Source organism: Danio aesculapii, chromosome 5, assembly GCF_903798145.1.
Source record: "Danio aesculapii chromosome 5, fDanAes4.1, whole genome shotgun sequence".
Lineage (NCBI taxonomy): Eukaryota > Metazoa > Chordata > Actinopteri > Cypriniformes > Danionidae > Danio > Danio aesculapii.
In genome coordinates, this window is record NC_079439.1 from 54097585 (window position 1) to 54109777 (window position 12193).

At 32.7% G+C, this 12193-nt stretch overlaps 1 protein-coding gene across 3 annotated transcripts in view; it reads right to left on the bottom strand.

Annotated features, from left to right (window-relative positions):
• mctp1a (multiple C2 domains, transmembrane 1a) overlaps nucleotides 1-12193 on the bottom strand; it is a 336941-nt gene that overhangs the window by 47181 nt on the left and 277567 nt on the right. For all 3 annotated transcript variants that reach the window (XM_056458476.1, XM_056458475.1, XM_056458477.1), the window contains exon 17: nucleotides 9396-9452. In XM_056458476.1, the coding sequence (XP_056314451.1) occupies nucleotides 9396-9452 (57 nt within the window). The remainder of the gene's footprint in view (nucleotides 1-9395; nucleotides 9453-12193) is intronic.

The window sequence follows — 12193 nt, forward strand, 5'->3', positions numbered from 1 at the left end:
TCCTTTTTTTTTGTTATATTTTCCAAATGATTTTTAACAGAGCAAGGAATTTTTCACAGTAGTTCCTTTAATTTTTTTTTCTTCTGGAGAAAGTCTTATTTGTTTTATTTCCGCTAGAATAAAAGCAGTTTTTATTTTTTTTAAAAACTTTTTTAAGGTCAATATTATTACCCCCCCCCCCCCCCCCCCCCCTTAAGCAATATTTGGATTGTCTACATAACAAACCATAATTAACCTAGTTATGCCTTTAAATGTTACTTTAAGCTGAATACTAGTATCTTCAAAAAATATCTGGTTAAATAAATGTACTGTTATCGTGAAAAAAGATAAATGAAATTAGTTATTAGAAATGAGTTGTTTCCGTTAAACAGAAATTGGGAGGAAAAAATATAAAGGGGGCTAATAATTCAGGAGGACTAATAATTCTGACATCAACTTTATTTATTTATTAATTAATTAATTTATTTTATCTTATTTAATGGTCTTTAATGGTGCACAAAATTATATATTTGCAAAAAAAAAAAAATGTCCAGGCTGCTCATCCCTTGAAATTAAAATTAGTTCAAACTGATGATTCTTGAAAAAAAAACAGCAACATAACAGCGATTTTTGCACAATATTTATGTTTTCTAAAGCAATACAATAGGCTAATTTAAGAAACATTTTAAATGTATATTGTTGTTAATGAAAATCGTGACAAATTGTCCTTAATATACTCAAAGTAGCTGCTATGTCTGGTTTATGAACAATTCATACTTTTGAGGCAATTTTTTTCTGAAAAATCGCAATCAGTTCAAATCATGAATTTAAGTGTGTTTACATTTCTTGCAATTCTGTGAAATTTTAGGCCACATTTCCTACAAGAAATAATGTCTTTGTCAAAAGCTGATACATTATAGACAACGCCTTTAATTCCTGACACTGCCTGTAAATTTTGCTGAACATTTTTGTCAAGATTATCACCAAATTGTGACTTAATTGCTTACACAAATCTACTTGGATATTGCTTCAGAAAGCTTAATTAAATGGGTCCTTTTATGCTTGTTTGCACTTTCAAATTTAATACAATACTAATAAGCATGTTATTTCTTCTCCAGCAGTTTACGTTCACACGCATAACATACATAATGTGATGTTTACGTGTTAGCATGACCTTATGTGTATTTGACAGCTGATGTGGAAGGCAGTTTTGTTTAATAATACTTACATAAGTGCTGTCTGTTGCCTTTATTTATGTGTGAAAAATATCAAAACATTCAAAAAACAAAATATAGGAGTTTAAACTCACTAAACATGCTAAATTTTGCTTATTGTAAAAGTTAAAACGCAGTCACACTGGACTTTTCGCAACACAGACTTCCATTTATACGTATGTGAATGCAGCAAGACTGGAAACGTAAGCTCGTGCGACAAGTTTCACAGTTCGCTGCTTTGCACAGTTCAAGCTTGGTGAACTCTGACCTGCGAAAACGCATCATGTGACTGTGTGAGACCAATTGAACATCAAAACATGACCTCTCTGGACAGAAATTGAAAATATGAACCAATCGCTCACTTTTTTAAATGTCTTATCATCTTGTTTAATCCCGCCCCTTTTCGTAGCACCGTAGAAAAGAATTTTGCATGCTCAAACTCTAGTGTGACAGTGGCAAAACAGAAACAGAGTCTGTAAAGGCTCAACCCTATTATAGAAAAGGGGTGTGAGCAGCAGCTCATTTGCATTTAAAGAGACACATAAAAACTGTGGTTTCTGCTTCCACCCAAAAAAATGGGGCATTTACAAAATGGTCTGGGATCAATTTTTGCGAAGCTTCAGAAAGGCGTACATTACATTGCAAAGCATAATAGGAACCATTTATATACATTTTATGATACTTTTATGAAGTGTGCCTAATTCACTGTAATTAACTGTCATAATTAACTGTAAATGCATATAAAAAACACCTTTTGTGCCTCACAGAAGAAAGGCCAACAGGTTTATAATGAGTACTGTAAATAAGGACAAAATTACCATTTTTACTAAACAATTCCATTGAAATCATTGCCACAGTTCATCTCAAACACTAAAAGAGAAAGAACGACTATGCTTCCAGCATCTGCTCTATGACAAGTGAAGATTACATGCATAAAAATAGTGAAAATTCAAAACTTTCTGTGGGGAAGCGGGTGATCAGACACAAATGCGAGGCAGCTGTGGCACAAGCAGAGCATGTTATCATAGCGCACCCGACGCTGCTCCTTAATTCCATGCTAGCATATCTGAGAGAGGTTTAACAATGTGAGGCACATTCATTATCACCTGGATAATTACCTGCCATTCTGCCTGTGTGTTTACATGTGTTTGGCGGAGCAGGTGTTAAAATATTTTGGCTGTTATTGCCGGGTTTGCTGATGAATTTGGTGGAGTCGGTGAGATCTCTAGAGAGCTATTCAGCACTGTAAACACACACATGTACACATGCACGCACACTGGCACAAGCCTGGCAAAGAGAAAAGCAGAAGTGCGGTGCAAGCACATGGCTTTTAAAGTTGATGTAACCATACACTCTCAGAAATAAAGGTACGCAAGCTGTCACTGGGGTGGTACCTTTTCAAAAGGTACACATTTTTACCTAAAAGGTCCATATTAATAGCTTAAGTGTATATATTAGTACCTTAAAAGTACAAAAGTGTTCCTCTTAAAATTTGTAGGCACTAATATATACTTTCGAGGTACCAATATGGACCCTTTAAGTACAGATGTGTACCTTTTGAAAAGGTACCACCCCAGTGACAGCTTGCGTACCTTTATTTCTGAGAGTGTATAAGTTGAGAAAAACACAAAAATTGGTGCTCTTGTTAGGCTAATAAATTAAATTAACTTCAGTTCTTGTTGTGATCCATTTATTGGTGTATGTTTTTTTTTTTTTTAATTACTTGTTTCATAATTTATAATCTACCCAGCTCAGAAATTACTTTTTATTTTCTACTGACATCAAGCTGAAAGTCACAGCAGGAGATCGCTCCTCTCCACATTCGCAGGCCCGCTAACTGGAATTTTTGCACTTTGAAGAAGCAGAGATATCAAAGAGGTCGCGGTTGTGCTCAGGGCACTCCTGAATGCTTAAAAAATGTGAGGCAATACAAAATGGCTGGCATTAATTAAAATGATTCAGTGAAATTGTACTCAGGTAAATAGCGTTGTTAATTGCTAACAATAATTAAGTGGAAAAACTGTGGATTTATTTTTTTTCTCTCGACTGTATACTCTCATTTTCAATTTCATTTCTTGGAGTAAACATTTTGGTTATGCTTTTTTTTGGTCCCCTTTTTATGATTGCAGCATTAGATGAGCTAACTCTCATTAGTGTAACAGTATATGTATGTAGACCCTTAGGTTAGGGTTAGTAGAATAAGTTGGCATATCTGCTACCTAAAGTTATGAGTTCTCATTCAAAGCTTGCACTGCTGTATCTACCTACTGTACAACCTGAATGTATTCTTAATTTATGTGTAAATCTTGATGTGAATCTTTATTAATTACTCACCATCATGTCATTCCTAAATCCCTGAGACTTTCGCTCATCTTTGGAACGCAAATTAAGATATTTTAGAGGAAATCTGAGAGGTCTCTCTTCCTTCATATTCATCAATGGCCCAGAGACGTTCATGTCCAGGAAAGGAAGCATCAAAAAATTGTCAAAAACATTCCATGTGACTTAAATTGTTGAACTTTAATCAAACAAAGCTCCAAGAATACTTTTGTGGGCCAGAAACTTTTTTTTTCGCCTTTGTCTTCCACATCAGATCAGGGTGCAGGTTTACCATGGACAGTATGATTCATCGCTATTAGAGTCAGCAACGCAACATGCAAGCTATCTGTAGTTAACACAAACACTAATCTGATGCCCAGACCTCTCAAAATTGGGATGTAAAAAAAAGGCATAATACCCCCCCCCCCCCTCCCCCCCACCAGAAAATAAATAAATAAATATTTTTTTAATAAATAAATAAAAACAATACTAAATATGTTTTGGAGCTGTTTCATTGTAAATAAACAGTTGAAATTGTCAGTAATGTATTTTTATTATTATTTACACAGGATATAATAAAAAAGTATACATTAGAAAAAGCTGCTAATGAATTAGCAAACGGTTTAGCCTATTCAAATTATTAGCTATTATAAACAAATAGAATCAAGTTATTAAATCCCATTAACCCTTTCTTCACTGTATAATTGAAACATTATGATTAAAGAGCGAACAAATCTCTCATTTTCTAATTAAAATGAAAGCACAGAACAGATTTACATTTAAGGGCGTCGCCTGGTGCTTCAGCGGTGTGAGTTGCGTATAGTTAGGATCAGCTCTTTAATGTTTATTGCCACCCTTCACAGAAAGATAAAAAAATATGGGAGAAATGTGGAAAAATGCCTTCACGATGATCAGCGGGATAGAATTGTAAAATATGGGACAGGTATGACAGGTATGGATACCAAACTCTTTTCATAGTGAGTACCTTGATGTCAAAACAACACCAAATTGACATCAAGCATGAATAAAATTGCAAGTCAATTTGAAGTCAAAACCTTGATGTCCTTTTGACATCAACACATCAATGCCCATTTGACCACCAGAATAATGACACAAAAACTATTATAATATAAGAAGTTTTGTTCATCTGAAAGATTCAATTTCAAATTCCAAATTTACACTTGATTTTATATACCTATAGTTTACGTAAACTACCTTGATGTCAAAACAAAATCAAATTGACATCTTACATCAGCATCAAAAACACATCCAAACTTGATTAAATGACTATCTTGTAGTCAACTGACATCAAATCAATTTGCATTTATGACCTGTGTTTTGATGTACTTGACATCAAGATAAGTGTTGTTAACTTTCTGGACTTTAATTGTCTTAACACCTTTACGTTTATGAAGGGTCAGAGAGCACTTAGATTTCATCCAAAGTATCTTAACATGTATTCAAAAGATGAATGAAGGTCTTAAGAGACTACAACGACCTAAGGGTGAGTAATTAATTACCTAATTTACATTTTTGTGGGTAAACTAACCCTATAAATATCTTTAAATTCCGGTTTTCGAAGCAGCTTCAACAATACTGATTTCATTTCATAGCCATAAAGTTTCATTTTAAAACTCTTTTACAGAGTCGCTTGCACTAGCCTAGCTTTCAGCAGATTGTTCTCTCTCCCTTTTGCCTTGTTTTGAAACCAATTGCCTACTTGGGCAAAACAACTGAGCCGTCTCCATCAATTAGCCTTGACTTTGGACTTTCATTAAGAGTAATTGACTAATATCTGCAGCGGGTCTGAAGAAAGACACTTTTAACTATCACGAAGCAGTTTGTTAAGTAAGAACACATGTCTTGGCTCGAGCTATGCCTGCAAGAGGTCCCTATTCCAATGCAAAACAGGTGCCTGCCATGTAATACCCCATTTAGCCCCTGGGGCAAAGGTTATCCAGCTAATAGCTTCCTAGTGGAGACTAAGGAAGAGCTGAAAAGTAGGCCTGGCTTAAACATCTGGGACATATTGCACATACTTGCAACATGTGCTTCAGGTTCAATTAAAATGAGGTCTTGGCACATTTGTCCAGTTTTTTTCCCTCTTCCTCCATCCAGTAAAAGTGGGCCTACCCTGATATGACCTCAGCATTTTACTGCTTGAACAAACAGAGGAGGTAATGAGAATGTGAGGTCATCAACAAACTGACATAGAGAAAGAAGAAAGAGACCAAAATAAAGAAGTACAAACCTGGGCTGAGGATTAACTACAGCATTCAGTAACACTTTACAATAACTACACAATATGAATCATTTATTAAGCATTAGCAAACAGTGAATTCATTATTTGTTAAGCATTAACTCTACATTAAAAAAACATTAGTAACAGTTTATAACTGCAGCTACAAATACTCTATTATTGACCTATAACCACATTTATAATGCGCTTAATAACTGTACTTTCATAATTAGTGACTGGTTGATTTTAATACTAAATTAAGTATTGCATTATTTACAAACCATTTGTATTTAAGAGTAGTTAGAGGTTTTTAAGATCATTTAGAATGAGTTAGTAAATGATCAATAAACTATTGAAAACAACGTTTATATATCCTATTATTCAGGCATAATGGTTACAATGTATGTTATTAAATGCTTTATTAACTCAACTTCATGCAGTTTTGTGACCTAATCTAAAGTGAGGACTATTTATGCTTTATAAAACCCTTATAAATGACAATTAAAGGCTCAGTATCAAATGAACAATACATATTTGCAATCTTATCTAAAAAGTAAAATTACTGTAAAATTTAAACATTGCTGAATAACAGGAGTGTCAAAATATGACATAAAATTAGATAAAACAACAACAATATAATAATTGAACAATATAATAAGATTCAATGTTTAAAATGTACGGTAATTTTATTTTAGATACGGTTGCAAAAATCTATTTTTCATTTGATACAGTTTCATTTGTGCATCTTCAAACGGATAGGAATGAATAATGTTGTTTATGTTCTTTTTTCCTGTTTAGAATTTATAAAGCATGAATAGTCCTCACTTCAGGTAACAAAACTGGATGAAGTTGAGTTAATAAAGCATTTATTAACATACAAATTAACTATTATTATATGTTAGATAACTATATATTATATCATTATATTAAAAAACAACCAACTATGCTTAAATAACTGGTTTGTAAATAATGCAATACTTAATTTAGTAATGAAAAATAAAATATTAACAAAGTATGAAAGTACATTATTAATCACATTATAAATGTGTTTATAAGTCATGACAGCATTTGTAGCTGCAGTTATAAACTGCTTACTAATGTTTATTAATGTAGAGTTAATGTTTAACAGATAATGAATTCACTATTTGCCAATGAAGTATACTGTTGCTTTTAAAAGGGCAAGACATGCTTTCCAGTGGCGCAATCTAAGAGAATTCACACACAAGCTCACGGCAATTCATAACTTTTTGATTTAGTGCCTAATAGTGGTGTAACGAATTACAAATCTCCCATTTGTTCGAATCACATTATAGTTTTTTAGTCACGGATTGGACCAAAAGGGGAGGAGACAAATGTAATTAGTTTTTAATTTATTACAAAAACAGCACTGCAAGAAACTTTTGGTTTAAACAAACCGAACATAGAACCTGTATTTTATTAAAAATAAAATGAAGAAATAATCAGCTGAAAAAAAATAAATGGTAAAATATTCAGTACTGTGAAAAATTCACTGTTACTACTACTGTTGCTGATAACCTAAATGTATATTTAGTGTATAAATTCAGTTTATTCACTCATTTATTCATTTATTCAGTTATTCACTCATAAAACTTCATGTTTCAATGATAGATGGATAATTTTTGAAGAATTATTCAGTGGCATATTTTTTGATGGCTGATTTTCACCACCTATTGGTTAAATAATGTAATTGCTGATGCAACTTTTTGAGCTGTGTTAAATGCACATGACTGTGATTTTAATCTTGACCATCTTAAACTATAAACTGTTATCCCAGTACTTCTAGTGTTTAACGGAGTAACTAGTGTTATTTCACTGTTTGTAACTTCATAACTAACTCAAAAGGCTAAAGACTGAATCTCTTAGGATTAATAAACATATGCAAATCACCATCGTTTATAATTTACGTTGCGTGGGTGTTTAGATCCTGATCTTTTAATGATTCATCGTGCAGCTTACACTGAATGCATAAATGCAGGCCATGATCCATTAAATGTCTAGTGGCCAATTCTCATTCTAACAATTTAGTACGAAGGGGGTGGGTGGCACGCATCTTTTTAAAATCGTACATTTTCGTAAGCCTGAACTCGTGCGATGAATTAGCTACTAAGTGAAGGCTGATTCATTTTAATAGGTTACAAAAAATTCTATTAACAAATAAGTAATTCATTAATCAAATGAATGAGTCACAAATTGAAAGTTAAGATTTAGCAAAATGCATCTATGCACTACCTTTTTGTACATTACTTTATTGTGTGTTTTTAGTTGTACTACTTCTAAATAAAAACAAATAAAAAAAACTTTTTTATTTAATTCCACTAACCTAAATATATGTTATGCCAGAAAAATTATTTAACAGAGCACATCAGTGATCGCCAACAATTTAACTATAAAAATTAAGCAAAAAATGTAAAACTGTGTCACAAATTTAGTTCAATTTAAAAAATGAAACATTAAACTAAATTAAATTAAATTAAATTAAATTAAATTAAATTAAATTAAATTAAATTAAATTAAATTAAATTAAATTAAATTAAATTAAATTAAATTAAATTAAATTAAATTAAATTAAATTAAATTAAATTAAATTAAAGGACGGTCTGAATATATGACAACATACCATCTAATATAATATAAATAAAATTTAATAAATTTTCAGATGCAGCTTCTTTTATATTTTATTTAAAAAGTGCATGTACAACCTGACCACAGTTGACCTACTTGCTATTTGTGAGTTTTGCAAAGCTAAAAAGGCGAATCATAATTCAAAGCAGCACTGATGCAAACTATAATTGAAACCATTTAAATCATTCTAACCAGTAATGAAGAAAAGAATCAAAACTATGCAAAACTATGCAAACTAACACTATGCAAAAGGAGAAAGGACAGAGAAAGGACGCCAGAGAAAGAAAAAAAATCTAAAACCCCTATCAACACTCGAACTGCTCATCTAAAGTTAACCAGAGGAGAAAAAAAACAACAACAAACCCTTTATGACATTAATATCAATGTCAGGTTCATACATTTAAAGCCTTCTACATAAACGCACTGTGTGTATGTTCACTTCATATTCTTGCAGGATGTCACAGGTTATGTTTTTATCATTCACAAAATTCGCATAGACATTTGTATTGACCCACTGATCCAAACAAAATGCATAAGTACTTATATTATGGTGGGCAATGGCATGAATCCGCCTCAACAGAAACAGTAAAAATGCTTCCTCGAGAATGCTGCTGGGGCATTTGGCCTGCGGTCATTTGAATGCTATTAATTGCACTTCAAAGGCCTTGAGAAATATCAGAAGCTCGACATAGAGACCCTGAAGCCAAGTTTATTTATTCCTACATGGTTCCCTTTTATTCTGGGTAAAAAGAAAAGATGTACTGCAACCCTGCAGACTTCAGACACTAGCAGCTCTGACAGATTACTGTAGACCTTGACTCCATGAAATGCGGACGAAAGTGTTAAATACGCAGGAAATCAATGACCTATTCACTGTTTGAGCAAGGTTAAATGTTAGAAGCATTACGTTTCCTTTACAATTTCACTTTAGAGAAGAGCATTTGAGCATTAAATATACATTTGTGTTGGAATACTTGTTTGTGAATGGCACCGATAATTACCTTGTCATCTCTGTCAAAGTCTTCATCCTCGTCCTCCAGCAAATCCTCCACTGCTTGCTGATGTGCATTGTGAAGAGCAGAACAAAAGAGGGCAGGGGAAAAAAGAGGGGGGAAAAACAAAGAGAAAATCAATTTCACATGTACACTTAGGAACATCTCCACAACTTCGAGTGAAAACAAATGATAGCACGTTTGGTCCTCTGATAGAAAGCAAACCCTCAGCGTCTGACCTCAGTCTCTAAAGTCATCAGTTGTGTCCTCTTGTTCATAAGGTTAAAACCTCAATAGAGCCTTTGGCAAAGGGAAGCTGATGACATAGAACGTTAACTATGTGCTTCAGTGGACCAGATCCAGGCCAACAATGGTCCCTTTAAAGCCCCTTCAGGTTTTCATACTTAACTCGAGCACACAAAGAGCTGTATGCCCATGACCTCGAGAAATGCTGCTGGCTGTGCGATCCTCCCAGAAGAACCCAACTCACAGACCAGCAGAAATGATGAAAGAGTGATGCAGAGAATGTTGAGAGCAAGACAAGTGGCAACAAATTGTTTATCAATGTGTTGAACCATAGAGTACATGCATTCATAGGAACTACAAACATTCATGTGCTAATGTGTGGGGAACCGGAGCACCCAGAGGAATCTCACGGCAACACGGGAAGAACATGCAAACTCCACATAGAAATTAATAAAAACTGGCCCAGCCGGAACTCGAACCAGCAACCTTCTTGCTTTGAGGTCACAGCACTACCCGTGTCGCTCAACTACAGTATACAGTTGAAGTCAGAATTATTAGCCCCCCTGAATTATTAGTCCCCCTGTTTATTTTTTCCCCCAATTTCTGTTTAACGGAGAGAAGATTTTTTTTCAACACATTTATAAACATAATAGTTTTAATAAGTCATTTCTAATAACTGATTTATTTTATGTTTGCCATGATGACAGTAAATAATATTTTACTAGATATTTTTCAAGACACTTCTATACAGCTTAAGGTGAGATTTGAAGGCTTAACTAGGTTAATTAGGTTAACTAGGCAGGTTAGGGTAATTAGGCAAGTTATTGTATAACGATGGTTTGTTCTGTAGACTATTGAAAAAAAATTGCTAAAATAGTCTAATAATTTTGACCTTAAAATTGTTTTAAAAAAATAAAAAACTGCTTTTATTCTAGCCAAAAAACAAAAACAAAAAAGACTTTCTCCAGAAGAAAAAATATTATCAGACATACTGTGAAAATGTCCTTGCTCTGTTAAACATCATTTGGAAAATATTTAAAAAAAGAAAAAAAAATTCAAAGGGGGATTAATAATTCTGACTTCAACTGTATATAGTCAAATAAAAAAAATTAAAAATAAAAAAGGTTATGGTGCAATGTAAAACTACAAAATAAAATAAAATAAAATAAAATAAAATAAAATAAAATAAAATAAAATAAAATAAAATAAAATAAAATAAAATAAAATAGAAAAGAACGAAAAAAATAAAATAAAACAAAAATAAAATAAAATAAAAAATAATGAAATTAAATTAAATGAAATCCCAGTAGGATTTTGTGAGTTCTGTAGTTCTTGAGATTAAGCAAATAAATTATTTTATTTGTTAAATATAATATCAAATACTTTTTTATTTGTTTGCCTATATAATAGTTAGTTATTATTACTTAAACGATTACTGTTGCTCATACTTAAATATGTGCTATTTCTTAATTTTGGGTTTTCTCACACAAGCACATGCACTCACACTTGTACAGATATCTTTATGGGAACTTCCCGCGGATGTAATGATTTTATACTGCGCAAATTGTATATTTTATTCCCCTACCCCTAATCCCAACCCTCACAGGAAAAAAAACTGCATTTTTACATTTTTAACATACTTAATTATGTGTAATTTATAAGCAGTTATCACCACAAGGTCAACGTTTACTGATGTTGCAATATAATGTAAGGAATATACAGTTGAAGTCAGAATTATTAGCCCCCCTTTAAATATGTTTTTCTTTTTAGACATTTCTCAAATGATGTTTAACAGAGCAATACAATTTTCACAGTATGTCTGATAATATTTTATTTGTTTTATTTTATCTAGAATAAAAGCAGTTTTACATTAAAAAAAAACATTTTAAGGTCAAAATTATTAGCCTCTTTAAGCTATATTTTTTTTTTCGATAGTCCACAGAACAAACCATCATTATACAATAACTTGCCTAATTAACCTAACCAGCCTAGTTAACCTAATTACCTAGTTAAACCTTTAAATGTCACTTTAAGCTGTATAAAAGTGTCTTGAAAATATCTAGTCAATTATTATTTACTGTCATCATGGCAAAGATAAAATAAATCAGTTATTAGAAATGAGTTATTAAAACTATCATGTTTAGAAATTCAGAAAAAATCTGCTCTCCGTTAAACAAAAGTTGGGGAAAAAATAAACAGGGGGGCTAATAATTCAGGGGGGGTAATAATTCTGACTTCAACTGTAAGGTACACAAACTTACTTGTAAACGGTATGTGGTTCATGAGGCCCTTACCCTACCAAGTCCAACGCTGACAGGACACATACTGTCTTTGTTGCAGTCATCATGTGTTAGTTTTGTTTGCTACTTGTTTTTGCCTTGATCTTAGCTTTGTTATTTTGTTATATTCTGACCGCTGCCTAGTTTTTGACCTTTTGCCTGGTTTTGAATATGTTTTGGATGTCCTGTATGTACCTGTTTTGCTCCTGTTTTGATCATTGCCTGCTTACACCAATACTCTTATTAAATTGCACTTGGGCCTTTACTTCTGTTGTCCCCCGT